Source organism: Bombyx mori, chromosome 26, assembly GCF_030269925.1.
Source record: "Bombyx mori chromosome 26, ASM3026992v2".
NCBI lineage: Eukaryota > Metazoa > Arthropoda > Insecta > Lepidoptera > Bombycidae > Bombyx > Bombyx mori.
The window spans coordinates 5287070-5310375 of NC_085132.1; the positions used below are offsets into that span (position 1 = coordinate 5287070).

Below are 23306 nucleotides of genomic sequence, written 5' to 3' on the forward strand. Positions count from 1 at the left end.
ACTACTCTTTTAAATTTCTATACTTTTTATGTTGGATGACTGGGAATAGAACGTATTGATAGTCAAGAAAAGATTCTGCCATGGTTATTTCCAACCATAAAGCAGTATTGTGTTCTATTTTTACTTTATGGTGGATGGCGTCATTCAAGGTGTGATATCTATGGTCTGTAACAATCACTTAGCTACAAGGCTTGGAAGTTCCCCAATAAAGATACCTACTAAAATAACTATAAAACACATTTTCATTCAAGCAATCATAGTCTTTATCTAAAATAGCTGTATTATTCATTCATGTAAATTATAACATTAACTAATTATAAAATATACTAGAATTTCAAGAATAACTTTATATGGCTTTAATATTTTCACAGTGCACTTAAAAATTAAAACAACATGAATTGTTTAATATTTCTTACATACTCTATCATACACAACAATTTAACGGTATTTATTTATCCTTAACGGTATTTTGTTTGTACAGTGTACTGTTTTTAAGCATCAGTTACATACTTTTTGTATTAATCTCTTCTTCTTTCCCTTCTTAATAAACTTTACATTGCAAAGCGTTACGCACAAAAAAATATTGTTGCGTTTGTCTGTTAATGTTACAATATGTGTTATTTATTCGTAGAATATGTGTCAAGAAGTGTGAATGTCTTATAATTTGACCTATTATTAAAGACAATATTACAAGGAAAAAAATCAATTAAATGTTGGGTGTATACACTAAATACAATGATCAAACGATTTCGTGAATGAGAGGTTCTCCCAGAACATCAATTACAGATTTCAAAAAAAAGCAAGTACTTTTGGCCTTATGACTATGTTTTCTTTGCCTATATGTATGAACAACAAAATGTCAAATTACGAAATATGTCACACAGAAATAACAAATCGGTGAAATGGTATTAAATATTTTACAGGATATTTTTAGAACATCGATTGTGCTCTTTTAATTACTATTTGAATTAAAGTACTCACTTCATGTGACTTAATCATTAGCAATGGCAGACGACGATGGTAAGTTATAGTAAACATAACCTTACTAACAAAACAATAGTTTTTAAGATCTACTAAATAAATAAATATAATTACTCGCTAAAACTTGACAAACGTTTTCATGGTGCATCACAATGACTGGAGGTCTTATCGTACAAGTCTCAAGATCTTACTGTTAATAAATAAACAAAACTTGAATGCACTTACTACCATTATTTTCAAATACTTTAAACCGATCTTTAATCCCTCCTTAGCTACTATTTACAACAACTATTACTTTAATGTTCATTAAAAAAAGTAACTGCATGGGCAACCTATAGGATAAACTGGTAAACAAAAAATATAAAAAGAACTATTTGCAATGTTTTTAGGTTGGCAAAGTATGATGTTTAAACCAAAATCTCTATATCTCTCAACTGGAATAGCTAACTTCGATATGAATTAAAATTACTTACAGAAATTTTATTTTTCAGTGCCCTCCGACAGCAGTCTCCTTGTGGTAATAGTGGACACCAATCCCAATCAAAGATACATAATAGAGGACCCCAAAATGCTCACAAACGTCTTGGATGCTGTAGTAGCATTTAGTAACTCCCATTTAATGCAGAAAGCTAGTAATGAACTTGCAGTAATAGGCTGTCATTTTCATAAAAGGTAATCAATGTAATTTCAAAATAACATAATTTTAAAGAAAAACAAAAGAATACTAACTTCAATAAAATAAAATTCAAATGTTGCCGATGTAATTGATGTCAACGGAATATATACATTACTCAGGATAAGTCAAAAACACTGAGTCAAAAACATCTGAATTGGTTCGCTTAGAAATTTCTTTAAGTAACACACACCAAAAAAAAAAAATTGTTAACCTCCCCCTTTTATTGAATTTTCCTAAAAATAGTAGTAATTTTTAATATACTTGATAGGTCAGAACATTGCACAACCTACCTAATGTTAAAAGGTTATGAGAGCCCACACAATCAGAATGTGAACGATATATATCCTGAAATCTAATGTCAAAGTGAATATAGTCTCATATTCTAAAACTAAAAAAATATTGTCGAATTAATTTCACGCTATTGACATATTCAAATAACATTCAATTTCTGATTTTATTTATAGTGTCTCTCAATTGACAAAGAGCCAAATACGAATAACATTTTAATCTATGGGCCTCTAAAATCAATTAAATACAATTATATTAAACAAAATTAAATGAGACTTAACACTTATTTCAGTGAATACCTGTATCCAAGTCCTGGTAAACCTCTCGATGTAAGACAAATAGATGGACAGTATGAATTATTTACATTAGTTGAGAAGACCATCAAAATGAGGTAAATTTGTAAATGAAACTATTTTTCTTATTTTTGTTTTTTTACTCTGAAGATACTTCCATATAAGATAAAAAATCAAAAAGCCAACATCACGTGGTGTTCCCAGGCGGTCACCCATCCAAGTACTGACCACGCCCGACGTTGCTTGACTTCGGTGATCGGACGAGAACCGGTGTATTCAACGTGGTATGGACGTTGGCAATATAGTTTATGAAATAAAAGTTATCTTTAAATTCACTACAATTACGTTTAAAACTCATATCTATAATACAGAAAAAGACTATACCTACAATAAGAAAAAAAAAGTGATTCCCAAGGCAAATAATTTAAATTTCTATTAAACGCGAGTTAAATCACATGTAAATGATAGTCAAATTTTCGTTCTTTCCGTTTTATACTTTTATATTTAATGTATCGCAGTATGTACAGTGCCTAATTTTATTTTTCTTCATAAGTTGATCACTATAGAAAACACAAGTAGAAAATTGCCCTCTGTTTCTGAACATTGGTACATCGAAACTTTTTCATTTATTTATTTAAAAATTCCTCTAGTCTTTCAAAAGGTACCAAGAAAAACACTCCGTTAATGAGGCATTAATGAGACAAAAATATATTCAAAACACGCTGTTCAAATTTATCAATATTTGAATTATTGAAATTTATTGACTTTTCCTCTTAATTCACAAACAAATTAAGACATTAATATAACTATTTTTTTACTTTTAAATCTCGCTTCTATAATTTTTTTTTTTTTTCCCGTATTATGAATACCTTACGATTTACTTAGACGCAGACCTCTGAGTCTAAGCACAAACAAAAATATAAAGGTTAAATTAAACCTTAAAAATAGTGTTTGGTGTCTTCGGCTGGCGAAAATCGGAGAAAATACTACATGAGACTTTATTCTTATTGGCCTATGATTCAAATTTCAGATTAGTCAATTTAATCAAAAGTCAACCACAAGAAGAGAAACCCGGAGAATCATTGCTGGCCGGCGCTTTGGCACTGGGACTCTGTTTTATTGCCAGAGTAAGTAATCATTTCTGACAGTTTAACAAAGACAGGCAGACAGTTAGGCAATAGATATCCAAAACATAATGCCTACAGTCTCTGATCTGGAAACACTCGCAAATCTCATGCATCGATGTTCGGAGTTGAAAAGCTAAGGTAATAAAGGAATTAATTTTATAACTAAATTTGAATTATTATTTGTGGTTACAATTTTCCACACTTAAAGAGAATATAGAGAAGAAATGCAGAATGTTAATATTTTTTTTAAATTATGCATAAAAAATACATTAAATCAATAAAAAAAAAACATTACACACATTACCATGTATTTGACACAACGCACATATACAGTGTATCCCAGAAAGAATGCATAATCCTGAAACACCTCACAGTAGAGCTATTGGGGACACAAAAAAAAATAAAGAAAATTCTCAGGTAGTACTCAAATTACATATTTAAAAAATATCTAATTTCTAGATTATACAACAGCTACAAATAAATGAAATCCATAGGCTTTTTGGTGTTTTAATATTCTACATGGACTGTACTAAGGAATATGTACAAAATCGTATGAGTAGCTAGTGTATTTTTTTCTAAAAGTTAATCTGAACTTAAATTTTATTCATGAAATTTGGTATTTTTATTTTTTTTTAATTTGGGTACTATCTAAGAAACATTATTCTTTTTATTTTTATTTTGAGTCCCAATACCTTTACTATGGGGTGTTTCAGGATTATCCATTCTTACTAGGACACTATGTATATACTCTTTGCTTATTCTTTTATTGCCCTAGTAGGAAGACGAGCGTACGGCCCACCTGATGGTGAGTGGTTACCGTCGCCCATGGACTTCAGCAATGCCAGGGGAACAGCCAAGCCGCTACCTATCGTGTCAAACTTTTGTTATTATTTAAAGTCTGTGGTCAAATAGTGAATACATCACTATTGTTTGTCTTTAATATTATTCTTGGCGAAATCTGAATTGACAATAGAACCATAATAATGTTCAAACTTATAATTTCAATTAATTATAGTCAAATTTCGACTACTGGGGGATCACTAGTGTATATTAATTTCAGTCTCGACGTAGTGCCATTCCGGGTTTAAGGACTAGCAGCCGTATCCTCGTGGTCACGGGCAGCGCCGACACCGCTGCGCAGTACATCAACTACATGAACGTGTTCTTCACCGCACAGGTCGGCTACTTTTTTTTAAAAGGGATTTTGTGACCTGGTAACTAACACCTTTAAGTCATGTCTTATTTTAATTTATATTCTTAATTTATGAAAAATGATAATATGGAGTGTAATTAAATGAAATAAAGATGATTCATTTGAGACATTAATCAACTGGGATGAAATTAAATGAAATGAGATGATATAGGATGAAATATAATCTCAGTAAAATGGTGGTCATTTACTGATATTTTTGAAGGATCCCGAGAAGTTACGTCCAGCGGCTTTTTTGACATTTGTGCACTTTCACAGATATTAAACAGTTAATAAACCACCGTTATTACACAATTTAACCTGAAGAAACACTAAATAGACAAAATAAAACAAATCACACAACTTCACTCCTCGCGTTCTCGCCAAAAAGTGACAGGTCACCTACAAAATATCTACTAACATACCTGTTGTTGAAGTGAAACTTCTAATGCGACTTCCAACAAGGTTGCGTTAAACATTTAACGCTACCGTGGAAGAAAGAGACAGAACGAGAGTGAATGCGCGGCACTCGAGCGCATGCGCGTAGTATACCTGTTACAGGCCAGCGCGAGCGTTAGCAACGAGTAGCGTCCAATATTTTAATGAAGTATTTAAAAAATATATACATATATTTATTTTTCTATCTATAATTTAACATATATGTATGTAATATAAATGTTGAAGATGTCGCATCTCTTATATAATATTCCGTATTACAAGAGCAATCTGATCTAAGGATGAAAAATTAAGAAGACCACAATACTACACATCGAAAAAGAAGTTTCACTTCATTCACGTGCACCAAGTTGCACGCGCATCGTTTTTTTTAAAGTGCTTTAAAAATTTTGACCGATAACTTCTTTAAAACTTGGTCGCCGTATAACCACCACGGAACGAGGGCAGACGAGCTTACGGCTCTTCTAATGGTGAGTGGTTATCATCGCTCATCAGCGTCAGCAATGCCAAGGTCATACGACCAAGTCGCTGTCTACTTCTGAGCCTATACTCAGGTATATATAACTCCACAAGACTCGATTCGTGAAGGACATGTCTTAACGTTCAAGATACACCGTCTAGAGGACTTCATTCCAAAGCATTCATTCATTCTAGAGCATTCCAGAAGAAACGTACAGTTACGCGCTGGGGTTCGGGATAAATAAAATTTCACCAAAGTACAACTAAAAGATTCGATTATATACTTCTCGAGCGTTCTAGATGCTACTAGATCCTTCGATATTTATTCGACTATTCGGCAATAGATGGCGTTACTCTTACCGGCGTAACAGTACTATAGATGGCCTCAGCGGTTCTAAGTAGTTTGGACGAAATCTGCCCCAACGACTGGCGGTTCTAAAGTACAAACTTACCAGTTCAGCTCTTAAATTTCTTAAACCACTAAGATTGACACTTCCAGAAGGAGCAAGTCCTGATCGACGTGTGCTCTGTGGACAAACACTTGAGTCTGCTGCAACAGGGTTGCGACATCACGGGCGGCCTGTACCTGAAGATACCGAGCTTGGAGGGCTTGCTGCAGTACTTACTGGTCTGTCGATATTGATATAGCCTCTGGACATACGAATGTGCACTCAATCGATATACGATCAGAGATTGTTATCGCGTGTACGAATTCGTTCGCAATTTGTCGAATTTTTATTTATTATTACGCTTGTCGAAGGAAATTCGACCATATTCACTAATAACTAAAAACATAGTTTCATTAAATATCATTATAAAATAATTATATTATTATTATGTACTCTTAAGGCTGCAGTACTTACTGGTCGATCGGTAATACTACAACCCGCGGACATACGAATGTGCACTCAATCGATATACGATCAGATATTGTTATCGCGTGTACGCCTTCATTCGCATTTTGTTCTATCATATATATATACAGGGACGTCTTAAATCAGGCTGGGGCCCTTGAGCGCACAAGAATTTGAGGCCCTTTTGGAAAGTAAAAAAAGCGAATTATAATAACATTTTTTTATTGAGTATGACCATTTATTATAGGTAATCAAATACGGTATGATATAATGTGTCATTAATGATATTAGAATGCTGCTGGTTTTTTGGTTTTACGATCACGATAACGGAAATCGTTATCTTGATCGCTAGATGGTGTACTCAGTAAATTAGGTAGGATGCGTTCGGAAATATTATTAATTAGTACAGTTGAAATAGGCGCAGTCATCGATATAATGGCGTAATATATGCCTTATAAATACATTCTGATAAGATTACTGATTTGTGAAAAAAGTGTAATGTGCCCAACAAAAATGTTTTGAGAATAAATGTGTGAGAGAAATTGTCGGTCCTTCGGGGCCCCCTGAGAATGGGGGCCCTGGGCACGGGCCCCGTGTGCCCTTATTGTAAAGACGGTATTGTATATATATATATATAGATAGAATGTTAATCGAATTTTTATTTGTTGAACGAAATTCGACCGTATCCACCGAAGATATGGTTTTATTTTATATATAATAAAACGATAAATCGGAAATCGTTTTCGCCGTCAAACTTTTCTAAAGAGCTCTAGTGTGCTGCTCCTACTCACTCTTCCTTTTATTTTTATTGCTTAGATAGGTGGACGAACTCACAGCCCACCTGGTGTTAGGTGGGTACCGGAGTCCATAGACATCTACAAAGCAAATGTCGTCACCGACCTTGAGATATGAGTTCTAAAGTCTCAGTATAGTTACAACGGCTGCCCCACCCTTCGAACCGAAACGCATTACTGCTTCGCGGCAGAAATAGGCGGGTTGGTGGTACCTACCTTTGCGGCCTCACAAGAGGTCCTACCACCAATAATTACATAAATTATAATTTTGGGGGTTTTTATTTTTTACACGATGTTATTCCTTCACCGTGGAAGTCAATCGTGAACATTTGTTGAGTACGTATTTCATTAGAAAAATTTGAACCCACCTGAGATTCGAACACCGGCGCATCGCTCAACACGAATGCAACGCAGGTCTTATCCGTTAGGCCACGACGACTTCACCTACCTACCCGTGCGGACTCACAAGAGGTCCTACCACCGGTAAGGTGTTAAGTACAATGCTGTTCCAGTGGGTTTTCCTGCCGGAAGCCAATGAGAGAAGTAAACTGGTACTGCCGGGGCGGGGCCGCGTGGACTACCGCGCTGCCTGCTTCTGCCACAGGGAACTGCTCACCATCGGCTACGTCTGCTCGGTTTGCTTGAGTGGTGAGTTTACTACTCTCAGGCACTTTGAAAAGGCGGCACGACATGAGAACCCTCTTGTCGTGGCCGCTGGAAACTACATACCCGATCCTGTAGACCAGTAGTCGGAGAACTTTATAATTATTACCCAAAAATATTTTTGTGTAAGTTGATGTTGCCCCATGACGAAGAACAAAAAATAAAGAAATCTCTTCTTTTTGGCATCTTTCATATTATAGACCTATAATAATTTTGAAAAAATATATTATTTTTTCATTTCGTTTCATCTAGTTTGAAATCACAACGATTCTAAAGAAGTTTCACTTCAATATATACTTTTTACTCACAAAAGTTTCATTTTTACCCCCCACAATTTCATTTTACCCCATTTGGGGTAATTTACCCCGGTTCCCCGACCGCTGCTGTAGACCGAATGGTAAACAGTCGACGTCGCCCAAAACACGTCATCACGGATCCTCCCGATCCATTAACGGTGCTTTTAGGTACCACAAGCGCCGGTCACCGTCCTCGTCGAACCAGTCGCTTGCGACGAAGGGCTCGACAAGCGAATTAACCCATAGACACAGCCCGCAGTTTCTCGCCGGATCTTCCATTGGGTCGCGTTTCCAATCCGGTGGTAGATTCTGTGAAGCACTGCTCTTGCTAGGGTCAGTGTTAGCATCACTCCGGTTTGAGCCCCGTGAGCTCACCTACTACTAGTTAAGGTTACGCTGAAATAGCCTCTCAAGGTTATCAGCTTAGGTAGGGAAAAAAACTCTCAGGTCACGAGGCCATGGCTTCAGTTGACGGTAGTTTAAAATCGCTCAATAATAATAACTGGAAACAAATAACGCACAGTCACACTGCCCCAATTTAAGATCCTCTGTGTGCTGGGTACCAGAGGCTAATAAACGTACTTATATGCCTACGTTGAAATATATATATATATATAGATAATGAACACCCAAACAAAGAGCAAATAAACCTGCTCTTCGATCAACACTATTGTTGATCGAAGAGCCTGCTCATCAAAATGTTTGTCCGATGTGGGAATCGAACCCACGACCCTATGACCCTCGACCAGCCAGCTGCGACCCTCAAGAGGCGCAATATAATCCACTAATCATCGAACACATAAATGAATGCCATGATCCCGGGCTGACTGAATATTACGGGTTGGATGTTAGAGGCAGAAAAATCTGTCTACCCTCTTATCCGTTCTTACTACCGATCATATACTCATGGCATAGGACTCTGAACTAATTAAAACTAAAATCCTTTACATAATAATATTTGTAATTATGTTATGTTTTCAGTTTTCTGCAAATTCAGCCCGATATGTACAACGTGTCAGTGAGTATACGTTTTTAATGGGTTTTTTTTATATATATGTATTTTTTAAATATAAAATTAACTTATAGCTTAGTTAATCCAAGTAGCGTTTGTCACTCCTATCTGGCACACGTCTGAAAGTTTTTAAGCTTTTGGCGAGAATTTCGAAAATTAAGTACCTACTGGTTCTTATTTTAAAATTCTGTTAAATATTTTAAGAACGCCTTCCGTTTCCGGGACACGGTTAGCTTTACTGTCAGTTTTTTTTTAATTGGCAACCCTACACATTAACCATAAGGAATTACATCGGTTCCGATATTGCCGCAGTCCGTCATTATCGTATCGTCTTTGAGAAGGTTCACCTGTGCGAACCTATGACTAGGAAATATACAAAAACAATTTTCTTTGATTAGCACGTCCAGCCTTGAATAAAAAACGTATCTCCAAAAAAGTCCGACTCTGATATGCGGATAAATCGAACCAACGGAATTACTCATTATCTTACGCGACATATCGTTCGAAGAAAGCTATGCCTTACATTGCGCAATCTGTTTATATACGAATAATTTTTTTTTTACAGCACCGTCTTCAAAATAGGAGGACCACCTATCAAACCCAAGAAGAAGAAAATGAAAGTTTAAATTGACTTTTACCTGCTCTTAATATTCGTGAGCCCTTAATACTAATGTGTCCATACTGTGAAAATGAACCGGCAATATTATAAAAATTAAGTATTTACTGGTGATACGGCATATTGTAAAGTCCGCACGAGGAGATACTACAATTCAACCTCTTTCTGCCGCTAAGCAATCCTGAGGTCCATGTCGATGTCTTAAAGTCAGGTGGACCATGAGCAGTAGCAGAACTATTCGAACTGTGTGTTCAAATAAATGTGTCACGAGCCAGCGCTTGAGTCAATTGTGCCTCTCTATCGCTTGTTCCGCGTTCTCGCTTGCACGCTCAGGCGGAACGTGACACTTTTTCGTGCGTGCAGCCGGTGTTAATATATTTATAAGACGTTATCACATCAAAACTATTAAAAAAGCAGGCTTGTTACTGTTGGCGCACTCCCACATTGCGATTACTCAATTTACATGTAAACCATTAATGTATCATGTAAAAAACATAATAAAACCAACGACTGATAATGATTCTTTTATTTCCCTGCGTATATATAAGCATACATATATATAAGATATATAGGCATATATGCTCCGACCAATAACGTTCTCTGTCTGTTAGCAAATCCCACCTCTCCTGGCTAAGCATTGCCCAAATATCCTGGTGAAACTGGAAAGGCCTGCGGGCCTTGTCGTTAAAGCTCCCAAAATGTCGTTATAACTTTCGAAAATCAATGCAATATTAACTGTTAACAAAGTGCGAATAAACAATTGGTGACTGGCAAACTATCTCGCAGCCCCACTCGATACCAAGCGTTGACCAAAGTCCATAGATGAAACTTGAAAGTAGCCTACTTTTTTTTTCCCCTACCTATGCTGATAGACTTGAGAGGCTATTTCAGCTTCACCCCAACGTGTGTAGATGAGCTCACGGGGCTCAAACCGGAGTGCTGCTAGCACTGGCCCTAGCAAGAGCAGCGCTTCGCAGAATCTACCACCGGATCGGAAACGCGACCCACTGAGAAGATCCGGCGAGAAACTCAGTGGGCAAGTAGCCTACAAAAGAAATGGAAGTATCACTTTTTTTTTATTGCCCTTGTAGACAGATGAGCATACGGCCCACCTGATGGTGAGTGGTTTCCGTCGCCCATGGACTTCAGCAATGCCAGAGGCAGACCTAAGCCGCTGCCTACTTGCTCCATCGTAGAAGTCGGAAGTGAAAACGCGCGCTAAGTACAAGTACATAATTCATTAGAATAAATTGTAGCTGTTTGTGGGATTCGAACGCCGGTATAGTCGTATCGCTCGATACCAGTGCACCGGGCGTCTTATCGTTTAGACCACGGAGACCTATTTAATCTAAGGAAATTAATATTGAACCGTATTCCTAAATTTTCCTTTCAACAAATCACAGATATTTCTAGAAGAAATCTATTTATCTATACCTATACATATAGAAGCATCAGTAATTTATTGAAAGGAAAATTAAGCAATACGATTCATTAGTAATTAGTCTATTCAGCTGGCTTTGCCACTTTCAATTTATAATTTTTTTCCTACCTAAGCTGGTAGCGTTGAGAGGCTATGCCAGCGTAACCGATCTAGTTTGCTCGAGTTTCTAACACTGGCCCTAGCAAGAGCAGTGCTTCGTAGAATCTACCCCACCGGATCGGGAACGCGACCCACTGAGAAGATCCGGCGAGAAACTTGGTGACCACTTTCAATGAACCCGTTACATTTGTATCTATTCCATTTTGCCCGCGCGCTCACTAGAGGGCGCTACGGCAATAATGGGCGCTGTATGGGCTAGAGACCATTTTAAGTCTACTGTAGACGATTCTTCATATTGAATTCCTTTAAGATTCATTTATTAGTAACTTTAACACTGACCAAAATGTTTGTTTTCTTTTGACAATAACGGAACTTGTTAATAAAAAATAAACGTTGATGCGATCGTATCTGAATGAAAGCACCCGCCAAGCTAATTAATACAATATCAAATCTATCTATATGTGGATACAGATAAATGATAAAAAAAAGTCATTACTAAGAAAACATGAAGTAGCCGATAAAATATGGCAGGAGTGACGTGTTTAGCGATAGGCGTCGATAAAAACATTGACATCACAGTATAATATCTGAAATTAAAAAGATACAACTTGTAATGTTAAGTAATATTTTTATTTTTTTCGCCTTGTTACAAACAGAATTTTAGTTACTTAGGTAATGTTCTTGCGTATATGACAATTGTAGTGAAAAGAAAGTGCCAATCAATCAGTCTTTATTTAAACACAAATACTAAAAAATATAAAAATTTACTATAAATATATTACAATTTATATTACTGTTTTATTTCTATTTACAGTATTACTATCATGATTTCATATTATGTAATACAACAAAAATATGAAAAAAAAAAGATTATTTTATGTTTTACAACAAGCTTACCATTGAAAAATTTATTTGCTCTGAAATTATTATACAATCAAGGCCAGTAAAACTTTATTAGTTAGTAACGACAATTTTATTTTAACAAATCAGAATTAACGAACTTTTACATTTGAATTAAAGCACTCTTACGATCAATATATCTAATTTTTGTTGAGAATGCGTCTGTATCTATTATCTGCATCTTTTAACTACATACCTACTTCATAGACCTAGACGTCTATACATAGACGTTTTTTATACCAAAATATTCATATTTCTGTTTGCTCCGTTGACTATTGCATTGATTTAACTGGTTATATTATAATAGTACTAAATTATCATGTACAATCAAGTATTAGATATAAATATAGAGCTTAACTTAAGTATCATTTTATTATGAACCTTTTTAGTGCCGAGCTTAATTTCACCTATTTGGCAGAAATTGCTAAAATCAAAGCATCAATGCTAAATTCACAGCAAAATAACTTCGAATGTTTATTTATAAATTTTATTAATTTATTATAACTGTTATTCGTGCGCGCACTAAAAGACGTTCATTACAATCAAACACATTATTAGAGAATCGATCTATCGACGGTTCGCGTTCTAAGGGCCAAGGGCTAATAACATAAATAAAACGCTCCGAATGATTGCTTTCTTGGTAACAAGTTTTAATGTTCAATTATTAATAAAATATTTAATGTTTTTAGAACGTAGCTACTATTAACTACGTACCTACAAAGAAAAGGAAATAAAAATTAATCTATTTATAGTAAGCAAATAATCTTTCAAGATATCAGTGATATAAAATTATTGTACAGGAATTGATCTTTTTTGCAACATTGTTTATTATATTGATACGAAAAATATTTGTAAATGAGATTAAATTAATAACAAAAAAAAAACTCTATCGACTCCATTACACAGGAAAAACATTTATCCCACCCGTCAAAGAAGAACACAATGCAGATGGTTCGAAGTAAAATTAGGCAGGGCAGTGATTTCTACCATTGCGTTCTCAAAATATATCACCATTGAACCTTAATTTTCCGTTTTCTCTTACATACATTATTAAACCTAAGTATGCGAATTTTAATACGCTTTTATTAGCTATACCAAGACCTTAGAACTTATATCTCAAGGTGGGTGGCGCATTTACGTTGTAGGTGTCTATGGGCTCCAGTAACCACTTAACACCAGGTGGACTGTGAGCTCGTCCACCCATCTAAGCAATAAAAAAAAAAAGCTTCAGACGTATGTATGTTAGTATGTAACGGAATATTTGAACATTATTTTGACCCCCTTCAAAACGTCGGATTAACTCGCAATTTATCACTGAGAGTAGGACCTCTTCGAAGTCCGCACGGGTAGGTACCACCACCCCGCCTATTTCGGCCGTGAAGCAGTAATGCGTTTCGGTTCAAAGGCCGTTGTAACTATACTGAGACCTTAGAACTTATATCTCGAGGTGGGTGGCGCACTTACGTTGTAGATGTCTATGGGGTCCGGTAACACCAGGTGGGCTGTGAGCTCATACATTCATCTAAAGAAAGAAAAAAAAATTTGGTATAGGTACTTATTAAAACCATATTCCAAAGTCTTATGGTCTGTCAATTATTTCAAAAGCGCTGTCAATTTCTGTTTCAGGACATACTCCCGCGTCGTTAACATTACTCTGCTTGTTATCTTGAGTTTTCGTTTTATGAAAACGTTCTGTTTTAGTGTGAATGTAGTTGTTACTATCTGCACTTTTCCGTCTCTGATTCTTGTCAGTGATTAAATCTGACGAAGCGATCTGCACGTGATACTCTCTAGACTTCGGTTTCTCGATGCATTGGTTACTCTGTGGGAGAACATGCAGCTTAAATACATTGGGACTTTTTGGCGGGAACGCGAGGAGTGCAGTTGTGTGATTTGTTTTATTTTGTCTATTTAGTGTTTCTTCAGGTTTAAATGTGTAATAACGGTGGTTTATTAACTGTTTAATATCTGTGAAAGTACACAAATGTGGGAAAATGAAACAAAGCTGCTGGACGTAACTTCTCGGGTTCCTCCAAAAAGTCCACTGAAAAAATCTCAGTAAATGACCACCATTTTACTGCGATTATATTTCATCCCATATCATCTCATTTCATTAAATTTCATCCCAGTTGATTAATGTCTCAAATTAATCATCTTCATTTCATTTCACTCCATATTATCATTTTTCATAAAATTAAGAATATAAAGTAAAATAAGACATGACTTAAAGGCCTTAGTTACCAGGTCATAAAATCTCTTAAAAAAAAAAAAATTAAATACATTGAGCTAGCAGGTCGATCGTGACAGATAAATTTTATCATTAAAAATCATCATCAGATAAGATACAGTTCTCGTTACAGGATCAATAAAACAAAAAACTCCGTACCTTATTACATTACAGTACCTTGTTATATTATTTAAACAAATATCTATACCCAATACATTCAATCAAACTATTTATATTCTGATAATGAAATACGTACTTAACAAATATTCACGATTGACTTCCACGGTGAAGGAATAACATCGTGTAATAAAAATCAAACCCGAAAACATTATAATTTGCGTAATTACTGGTGGTACTCTTGTGAGTCGGCACGGGCAGGTACCACCACCCCGCCTATTTCTGCCGTGAAGCAGTAATGCGTTTCGGTTTGAAGGGCGGGGCAGCCGTTGTAACTATACTGAGACCTTAGAACTTATATCTCAAGGTGGTTGGCGCATTTACGTTGTAGATGTCTATGGGCTCCAGTGACCACTTAACATCAGGTGGGCTGTGAGCTCGTCCACCCACCTAAGCAATAAAAATAAAAAAACTAGTATATTCTAGTATTTCGGCCTGTCATTATCTGTTCAATTTCCAAAGCATTATCTTGCTTTGTAATAAAATAATCTACTTCATATAAATATTTAAGTAACACTCACTTCACCGTACAGATCCAAAGATAGTGAATGCCGCTTTCTGTTTGCTTGCTTTAATCGTCCAGATCTGGATATAGACAGTTTTCGCCTTTCATCTAATGGCGGGAAATCAGTTTTGCCGTCTTCCGTTTCACCGTCGTGCTTAGAGTGTTTCCGCTTTTCGCTCGGCGTAAAGAACGATTTGAGAAATTTTGCCATTTTTTATTTTCTCACGGTACTCGTTGCAGACTTTAGAAGCATCATTTATTTAGTTAAGATCACATCTGGAAATTACTATAAAAATTAATTATGTATATATTCAAATTTAAAACGACAAAAAAATATTGTCAACTCCAAAAACTCTCAAACAATAACCATTAAAGTCACATATAGGTAGAAAGTGAACAGAGGAAAAAAAAGAGAAATTTAGACATGTAAGTTTATACAAAATAAAAAGAAAGTAATGTGGGACTTTCCTACTGGTGGTTCTTACTGGTCCGCGCGGGTAGGTACCACCGCCCTGCCTATTTCTGCCGTGAAGCAGTAACCCGTTTCGATCTGAAGGGTAGGGCAGCCTTTGTAACTATACTGAGATCTTAGAACTTGTATCTCAAGATGGGTGGCGCATTTAAGTTGTAGATGTCTATGAGCTCCAGTAACCACTTAACACCAGGTGGGCTGTGAACTCGTCCACCCATCTAAGCAATAAATAAATAAAAACTTAACAAAATGACGCTTTATGAAACGCTGCCGGCAAGAAGTGGAGGAAGTGGACATGAACTGATCGCCGTTCTGGCTTGAAATGTAAGACAAGCCATGTCGAGCGACCACGTAACTAACTGTCTAGGCAGTAACAAAGCAAGGTCATATAAACATAATTTATATGTCGTATCAGTTCATATCAACAATTTCCTACGGTTAGTTACTGATTACACTATTCTTTTTTTTTTATTATCAAAGCAAGATACGTCCTGAAAAGGTAGTTTTTATATCTTTTCATAAAAGTATAATAGTTATCATATTTCGATGTAGCTACGTTTCAAATTGCAAATCGTTAGTATTTATTGCAGGTAGTGATTATACGGGAAATAACATTTCATGTCTTGTTGATAAAACCCTGAAACAGAGTGCTCTAGTTTTATCTAGAAGCAGAGCGCACTAGTTTTTTGTGGTAGACCGAATTCGCCAGATCCTCGATAAGATCCCAAGATTAAGATTCGAGGTGGTGCTGGAGAAATCACAGTCATACCTTTTCACATGACTGGAGCCCACTTGGTGACCGGAGGAGTCCGAGTCGGGGTCAGGGTTTCCGAGTTACGGTACCTCGGCCTCCGGAAAGCTAGGCCCCCGACTGATGAGGACGGTTGGCTTTTTGAGGCAGCTCTTGTCAAACGTCGAGGGCCTGACACGATGGTGCGCCGCTTTGACGTGAGCGTGGTGCGGTCCATGGCACTATACAAGGAAGGCGTCTCACCTTCAGGTTGAAGCAAATGCTGATCGGCCTTAATGTTTCGGTCGATACCCGCACCGCGTCGCCCGAAGGGAATCGACGATGGTGTGCCACCAGTGTGGCTGCGACAAGGACACGGCTGAACGCACTGCACCGCGTGGTTAGGTCAATGCCGTGTCTTCGTCTCACAAATAGGACCGGACTTGTCGCTGCCAACGGTCGTGGCTACGATTCTCGACAGCAACGATTGCTGGAAGGCGATGCCCGACTTCAGCGAATCCGCCATCTCGCAGAAGGAGGTGGCGGAATGAAAGAGGGAGAGTTCATCCTTCTGTGCACCGATTCGTCGCGGCCGAGCCAGTCGAAACCTATGCCCGACTTCAGCGAATCCACCATCTCGCTGGAGGCGGAACGAAAGAGTGAGAGGACATCCCTCTCCGCACCGATCCGGGTGAAAGCCCTTTTCCAGCCCCTGTAGGAGGTGACCTCCCCCACAGTGAAAGTTACGGGGTGACCTTGCGGGGTAAGGCCGGGCGGCCCGCTATGCAATAACAGTTCTATGGAACTCCTACAGAGCAACCGGTTGGTGGTGCAATGCGTTCCAACCCGGCCAGCTAGTTTCGGTCCAGCGAGGTATTCCGGGACTTTAGCGGCACCGTCTATGGTGGCCTGACTGGCTGCCATATCAAGACGGGCAATGTAGAGTCGTCGACTATCGCCTCGATGATACGTCGATCGGACGTCCTAGGGGTGACGTCGCAAGTCTGGTTGTAGTGTTTAACGGGGGAACCCCATACTCTGACCGCGTTCTGACCCTGGGCGGAGATCGGACGTCGGAAAAGAGAGTACAAGGACAGTTATATGGTGGATAGGGCCCAAAACCATCCTTGCGGTCCGCCCGTCCTTGCCACTGCAGTCTACACCCAATTTCTGCAGACTGTCAAGTCCCACATACCTCCCGTGTACCCTAGAGACCATGTATGAGGTTAGGTGCCATACACGAAAAAAGGCTTAATTCGGCGGGAACCTTACAGTAGAATAGCATGTTGAGCTCGAATTAAACCTCCTTCATCGGTTGATCCCGGACATTCAAATGAGACAGAGCTTGAATTCGTAGAGCGCTAGTACAATCGAAGCAAGGCGCCATTTTTTGTTTTTGGCTAATGCCCATGGCGTTGTCAATGTACCTAAGCAACGGTAATTACCTACATTTCATCGGATGGACGATAGACTACTCGTGTATCAATATGTACATATGTACATATATACTTGCAAAAGGATATTCTAGATTGGTAGCAGAACTTTTTGCAAAAACTGAACTTTTCTATTGCTTAAATGGGTGGTGTTAAGTAGTTACCAGAGCCCATAGACATTTACAACCTAAACGCCGCCCCGGCTTGAAACATTAGTTCTAAGGTCTCCATTTTTATAGTACAACAACTGCCCCACCTTTCAAACCGAAACGCATCAATGCTTCACGGCAGAAATAGGCAGGGTGGTGGTACCTAGCCGTTTGGACTCACAAGGACTCCTACCACCAGTAAAAAACTATTACTTCATTGATAAATTAACATTACAAATTTATCTCTTGCATCTTAACTATGTTATGGTAAAACAATAATTCATTCTTTAAAATTTTAAAACGTAAACAGTAATTCATTACCGTGTCTCATAATTTGGTTGTGATAGACGAGTCATGCAACAACAGAAACCATTACTATTATGTATTAACTATTATATACTTTGAAATTAATTAATGCCAATGTTAAATGAATTTTATATCCAGCACTCTTAACACGAATACATAACTTAATTGACTTTAACGCAAACACTAGAAATCCGAACACAATGCTCAGAAAACGGCCGATAAGAATGTTTATAATTCAATCGAACGACGTTTGAACCATTTGAAACACAATGCACCGACTAAACACATTTTACAGTAATTTCATCTGTAGATAAGATACATTATATACGATACATATAATCTATTGATAAGAAAACGATAATAACATAATTTTATCGTTAATGGGTCGAGTTAATGCAGTAATGAGATATTGAAAGCGCACCGTTCTAAATCGTGGTTTTCGTTCATCGATAAAAAAAAGTTTATTTCGTTTCGCTAAAACATTGCTGCCCTTCGAATAAGAAAACATCATGATTTATAATAGTATAATATTAATAAAATAGCTTACTCTTAGTTCAAACTTTCCAGCTAAACTAATCAGTACACACGGTTATGCGCTCCTCGAGCGAACTAACCCATTGACACAGCCTACTGAGTTTCGAGGACGGTTAGGTAAGCTTACGGGCTCAACCTCATATACTGGTGGTAGGACCTCATGTGAGCCCGCACGGGTAGGTCCCACCATCCTGTCTATTTCTGCCGTGAAGCAGTAATGCATTTCGGTTTGAAGGGTAGGGCAGCCGTTGTAACTATACTGAGACCTTAGAACTTATATCTCAAGGTGTGTGGCGCATTTACGTTGTAGATTTCTATGGGCTCCAGTAACCACTTAACACCAGGTGGGCTGTGAGCTCGTCCACCCATCTAAGCAATAAATAAAAAAAAACTGAGAGAATTTGCTAATCCTAGTAAGAGCAGTGCTTCGCAGAATCTACCACCGGATCGGAGTCGCGACCCACTGAGAAGATCCGGCGAGAAACTCAGTGGACTGTGTCTGTGGATTGATTTACTCATCAGGCCCTTCGTCGCAAGCCATGGGTTCGGAGAGGACGGTGACCGGTGCTTGTGGTACCTAAAAGCACCATTAATGGATCGGGAGGATCCGTAATGACGTGTTTAGGGCGACGTCGACTGTTTACCATTCGGTCCACTGGATCGGCTATGTAATTACGGTCTCTGTTCTGTGAGCTTGTTCACGCATCTGAGCAATAATAATAAATACATAGAAAAACCCAGAGTCCCGAACACCGTATATGTTTTAGTAATAATAAACCTCGTAAGGGAACCGAAATCAAAACCCAGAGAGCAACTACCAGTAAAATATGAAGAATAGAAATAAGGATCAGTGTATTAAAAAGTGTCCGCTGAAAGGGAGAAAATTAAGTTATCGCCATAGTATCAAGTGGAAAGATTTATTTAAAACAGCGCCATCGACTACCACACTTCACTTCAACCCAGCGCACATCACTCTATTTAAAACTGCTATGTTCATATCATTTCCACCTCCTACACTAGCGCCATTTCGGTGAGTCTTCCAACAATAATTTGATGTTTACAGATGGACACTTTTTAAACTTGTACCCCCTGTACAAGATGGTGCTTCTTACTCCACTCTCCATACAGAAAAACGAAGTCATTAAGAGTTATTATCATAGATTATACCCTTGATATGTCATTGGTTCGTTTATATCATTATTTATTTAAAACTATTTTTATATATAAAAAAAAAACTATTAAAAAAAAGACATGCCCGCTGAGTCTCTTGCCAGGTCTTCTCAGGACGGAGGCTAGTTTTTTTAATTGGCGGTAGTTCTTTTTGACGTTCAACAAGTATGTACTTTCATGTATGTTGAATAAAAAAATTTGATTTGATTTGATTTGACAAATACGTTATTAGCTACAATATTAGAAAGACAGTTCTAGATCGCACACGGTACACAACTTTTTTTTTAAAGATTTGATGCCCTGGGCACACGGCCCAATAAAACAACACAGCGAGACTATAAAAAATATTTTAATAACCTTCAACGTACAATGCGCTGCGTAAAGTATTTTGTTTTATACAAACAAAACTAAACACAATGTTTATTTCAACATTACAAAAAGACTAGTAAATTAAAACAAAAAACACAGGCTGGCTGCTTCATTATTAAAAATTATTTAACTGGTATCTTTTTTTTTAAATCCCGGTTCGTGTTTTGACCACTCTCTGATTGTTATGTACATTACAATTTCAAAATTAAACGCTAGTTAAAGCCGCTTTTTTTATTAAACCAAGTATAATTTGGTACTTTTACGTTACTTAATTCCAGAACAGATTAAAAAAAAAACGAATAACTAAATTGTTAATAGTTATTTCAACATAAAATAATGTTAGTAAATATGAATTTAACCAATGACGCTAAAAAGATAAGCCTTTGCAGTAAATTTTGTGCACTGGCAAGAATACAATAAATCTTGCAGATTAAATAAACACTTATTAGTCTATGGCGATACTAATTAACGAATACACCTTCATAATAGATAAACATTTAATTTATTTTTTTCATGTATATTATTATATACAAGAATTTTTTTACATTTTTATTATTTTATACTTCACATTTAAAGGCACTCCCATTATTTTATACAATTATTTATCTACTATACAATTATTGATTTAATTTCGTTCATCGTTAACTTAGTTTAAACAATTAATGTATTTAGGTAACATGTATTACAGAAAAATAGAACAAAGTCTAAAAAAAAACTGGAAAATATAAACAAAGATTAGATTTACAGTTTTACAGTACATACAATCATATTACTTCAACCATTAACAATAGTAACTGAATAATAGACAATTTAAAAATAACAGTGGTTATTCAAGGCTGTGCGGCAAGATATTCTAGGGCCAAATTGATTTTACATAAAAAAGTCTGCGAAATCTGAATGATGTTTGTATTAATAGCCTTATTTTTAACCCAAATATTATTTAATTCCAAGCTCGGTTTAAAAAACAATGATGAGCAGTCCGCAATCTACGGAGATGTATCCTTCGCTAGTGCCGTATTTATCAATAATACTGATACGATGTGATAATTATTATCTACCAGAATCCGCAGATTCCCGTGAAAATCAGCTCGTAGGGCACGTGTATTTTGGGCAAAGATATTGGAAATGCGTTTTGGAAATTTTAAATGTAGATAAATAACAGGTGTAATTTTTTGTCTCTTAAATTCTAGGAGACGGTTTCACTGGTATCATTATTGAACTTATTCATCAATTATTAATACCCACTATTTGACTCGAATTTTTTAATGCGTCTCATTTTAGAAGTTTTTTTTTTAAATATCTTTACTATGTACACTATGTATATATTATAATGTTTCATAAAAACATTATTGCGTACAATAACTTCCGCTGTAAATTTTATTACATAAGTAAGAATAATAACTAATACTAAAATTTTATGGTCTATGCTCGCATCTCTGCATAGTACAACGTCGGTGTTGCCTGTTCTATAATTTTTTACAAGTTACCAATTTTTATCGTTCAAAAAAGCAACTTTTGGCACATAGACATTATAAAGACATATTTTTTTAGTTCAGCATTATTTATTTAACTAAACTGTCATGGAAATTTGAGCAAAAGCGGATTTTCCATCAATTTAATATTCTTAAAGACATCAATTTATAAATATTTAAAGAATGAATATTACTTAAACTTCGAAATAGTAATGTCGTTTTTAAAGGCAAATAAATTTAGAAATAATGTTTTTGAATTAAAATTTATTCCAACTGATGAATTGGTTAACTGAATGTACTTTGAAGTTTTGATCCAACGTGTAGTACATGTTCAAGACTACAAATTGACATCAAATTCTGACTGACTATATTTTTAATTTAAACGGGCGCGATGCAATGTTAAAATGGCTTGTAAGCTTTAGGTGAATATGCTAGATTTTTTTCTTTAATGTATTCTTTCATGAATTATTGGATGTTCTTATCCAAAACGTCGCCAGTAAGAAATATGCGAAGAAAAATGCACGTGCTAGCCTCGCTCAGTCGATGTTGTCGATGAGTTTTCTTATACTATGTAAATCGCAGAAAAAACAACTCTGAAACAATTTTACTAAGAAATCCTCAGTACTGGTCCATTTTTGTATACCTATTGATTCATGTCATCCGATTATTTTTACTACAGTACGCCCCTTATTACGAAATGTACTTTAAAATTAACCATGAAAAAACTAATTGGATTTAAAAATAAAATCATTAAACGATTATCCAAAGTTATTTTTAATAAAAATTATCGCATTTTATAATTACCAAATTAAAGACAACGACCTAACATTTTTAATATATACAAACAATTACGTACAAATCTTAAGCTGTAAGTCGTATTTTTATACACACATATATTCAGAACATATTAATTACATAACGATTTCAAATAATAAAATTTGGGAATTTTGAATTTTTTTTTTCTATACACCCCAAATTTATATTTCATCAAACAATACTTGATAACGATTAATAAAATCGATTTTTTACATAATAATATATTCTGAAAACAAAAAAAACGAACAAAAATATTATAATTGAATTCCATTACGCGACTAGTTTAGTTTCAAACGACTTGTTCGCTGTCGTCCCTACTGGAAACGGCATCGGTCGCTAGGGTTGTCGAATTCCTGTATAATTTCAAATTAGATTCCGTGTAATCCAATATCTTTCTACTGGAATGCCTCACGTACAGCATTTGTTTGTGATATATTTTCAAGGCCCCTTTCAACGTGATATAAGTCAGGCCTCCGAGCATTGTTCTGTGGAGGTTATTCTGTATCGAACGGAAGAATATCTTTCCTATGATCGTCGATATCGTTGGTAGCAACAGAGCCGAACAGAATATCCTTGTCGGGGATAGATGGCTCGCGTTTGGGTTCTGTGGCGTCGTCTGACCGGCCACTATAGCGCGATCATTGTCTACGCTGCAATGAGAGAAATTTGTATTTTCAACTCTGTTATTTATATTTTAAACTAATTTTCCTGGTGGTAGGACCTCTAATCCGCGCGGGTGGGTACCACCACCCTGCCTATTTCTGCCGTGAAGCAGTAATGCGTTTCGGTTTGAAGGGTGAGG

At 36.5% G+C, this 23306-nt stretch overlaps 3 protein-coding genes and 1 non-coding gene across 8 annotated transcripts in view; 1 reads left to right on the forward strand and 3 right to left on the reverse strand.

The window, feature by feature from the left end:
* Positions 1-528: 528 nt before the first annotated feature.
* On the forward strand, positions 529-10221 carry LOC101735747 (general transcription factor IIH subunit 3). Of its 4 annotated transcripts, XM_004927192.5 has the most exons (9): positions 529-1020; positions 1473-1653; positions 2238-2336; positions 3269-3365; positions 4426-4542; positions 5969-6097; positions 7630-7765; positions 9058-9094; positions 9654-10221. In XM_004927192.5, the coding sequence occupies exons 1-9, from the start codon at positions 1005-1007 to the stop codon at positions 9712-9714; spliced, it is 873 nt and encodes a 290-aa protein (XP_004927249.1). In that variant the 5' UTR covers positions 529-1004; the 3' UTR covers positions 9715-10221. The 4 variants fall into 4 exon arrangements, with proteins under 4 accessions (XP_004927249.1, XP_062532309.1, XP_062532307.1 ...); XM_062676325.1 differs by lacking the exon at positions 5969-6097 and having other exon boundaries at positions 840-1020; XM_062676323.1 differs by lacking the exons at positions 9058-9094; positions 9654-10221 and having other exon boundaries at positions 840-1020; positions 7630-8087.
* LOC119630650 (5S ribosomal RNA) lies at positions 2418-2536 on the reverse strand. The gene has a single exon (XR_005246374.1). It is a non-coding gene; the product is annotated as a 5S ribosomal RNA (ribosomal RNA).
* Positions 10222-11852: 1631 nt separating the features above from the next.
* Positions 11853-18475, reverse strand: LOC101735880 (uncharacterized). Of its 2 annotated transcripts, none has more exons than XM_012691278.4 (3): positions 18159-18475; positions 15070-15329; positions 11853-13966 (listed from the first exon to the last, which is right to left on the reverse strand). In XM_012691278.4, exons 2-3 carry the CDS (start codon positions 15262-15264, stop codon positions 13724-13726), a joined length of 438 nt encoding a protein of 145 aa, XP_012546732.1. In that variant the 5' UTR covers positions 15265-15329; positions 18159-18475; the 3' UTR covers positions 11853-13723. The 2 variants fall into 2 exon arrangements, with proteins under 2 accessions (XP_012546732.1, XP_037876608.1); XM_038020680.2 differs by having other exon boundaries at positions 15070-15339; positions 18159-18438.
* A 1703-nt stretch (positions 18476-20178) lies between these two features.
* LOC101736006 (E3 ubiquitin-protein ligase MARCHF5) overlaps positions 20179-23306 on the reverse strand; it is a 29074-nt gene continuing 25946 nt past the window's right edge. Inside the window, exon 4 of the mRNA XM_004927194.5 lies at positions 20179-23154. Coding sequence (XP_004927251.1) covers positions 22794-23154 — 361 coding nt within the window. The 3' untranslated portion in view covers positions 20179-22793. The remainder of the gene's footprint in view (positions 23155-23306) is intronic.

Bases quoted from the DNA above. Each gene is read 5' to 3' on its own strand.
- LOC101735747 (XM_062676323.1), top strand. The intron at 1,654-2,237 runs GTAATCAATGTA...CACTTATTTCAG, and splicing joins GGCTGTCATTTTCATAAAAG to TGAATACCTGTATCCAAGTC. The intron at 4,543-5,968 runs GTCGGCTACTTT...TGACACTTCCAG, and splicing joins ACGTGTTCTTCACCGCACAG to AAGGAGCAAGTCCTGATCGA.
- LOC101735880 (XM_012691278.4), bottom strand. From the start codon at position 15,264: ATGGCAAAATTTCTCAAATCGTTCTTTACGCCGAGCGAAAAGCGGAAA. The intron at 13,967-15,069 runs GTGAGTGTTACT...GTTCTCCCACAG, and splicing joins CTTTGGATCTGTACGGTGAA to AGTAACCAATGCATCGAGAA.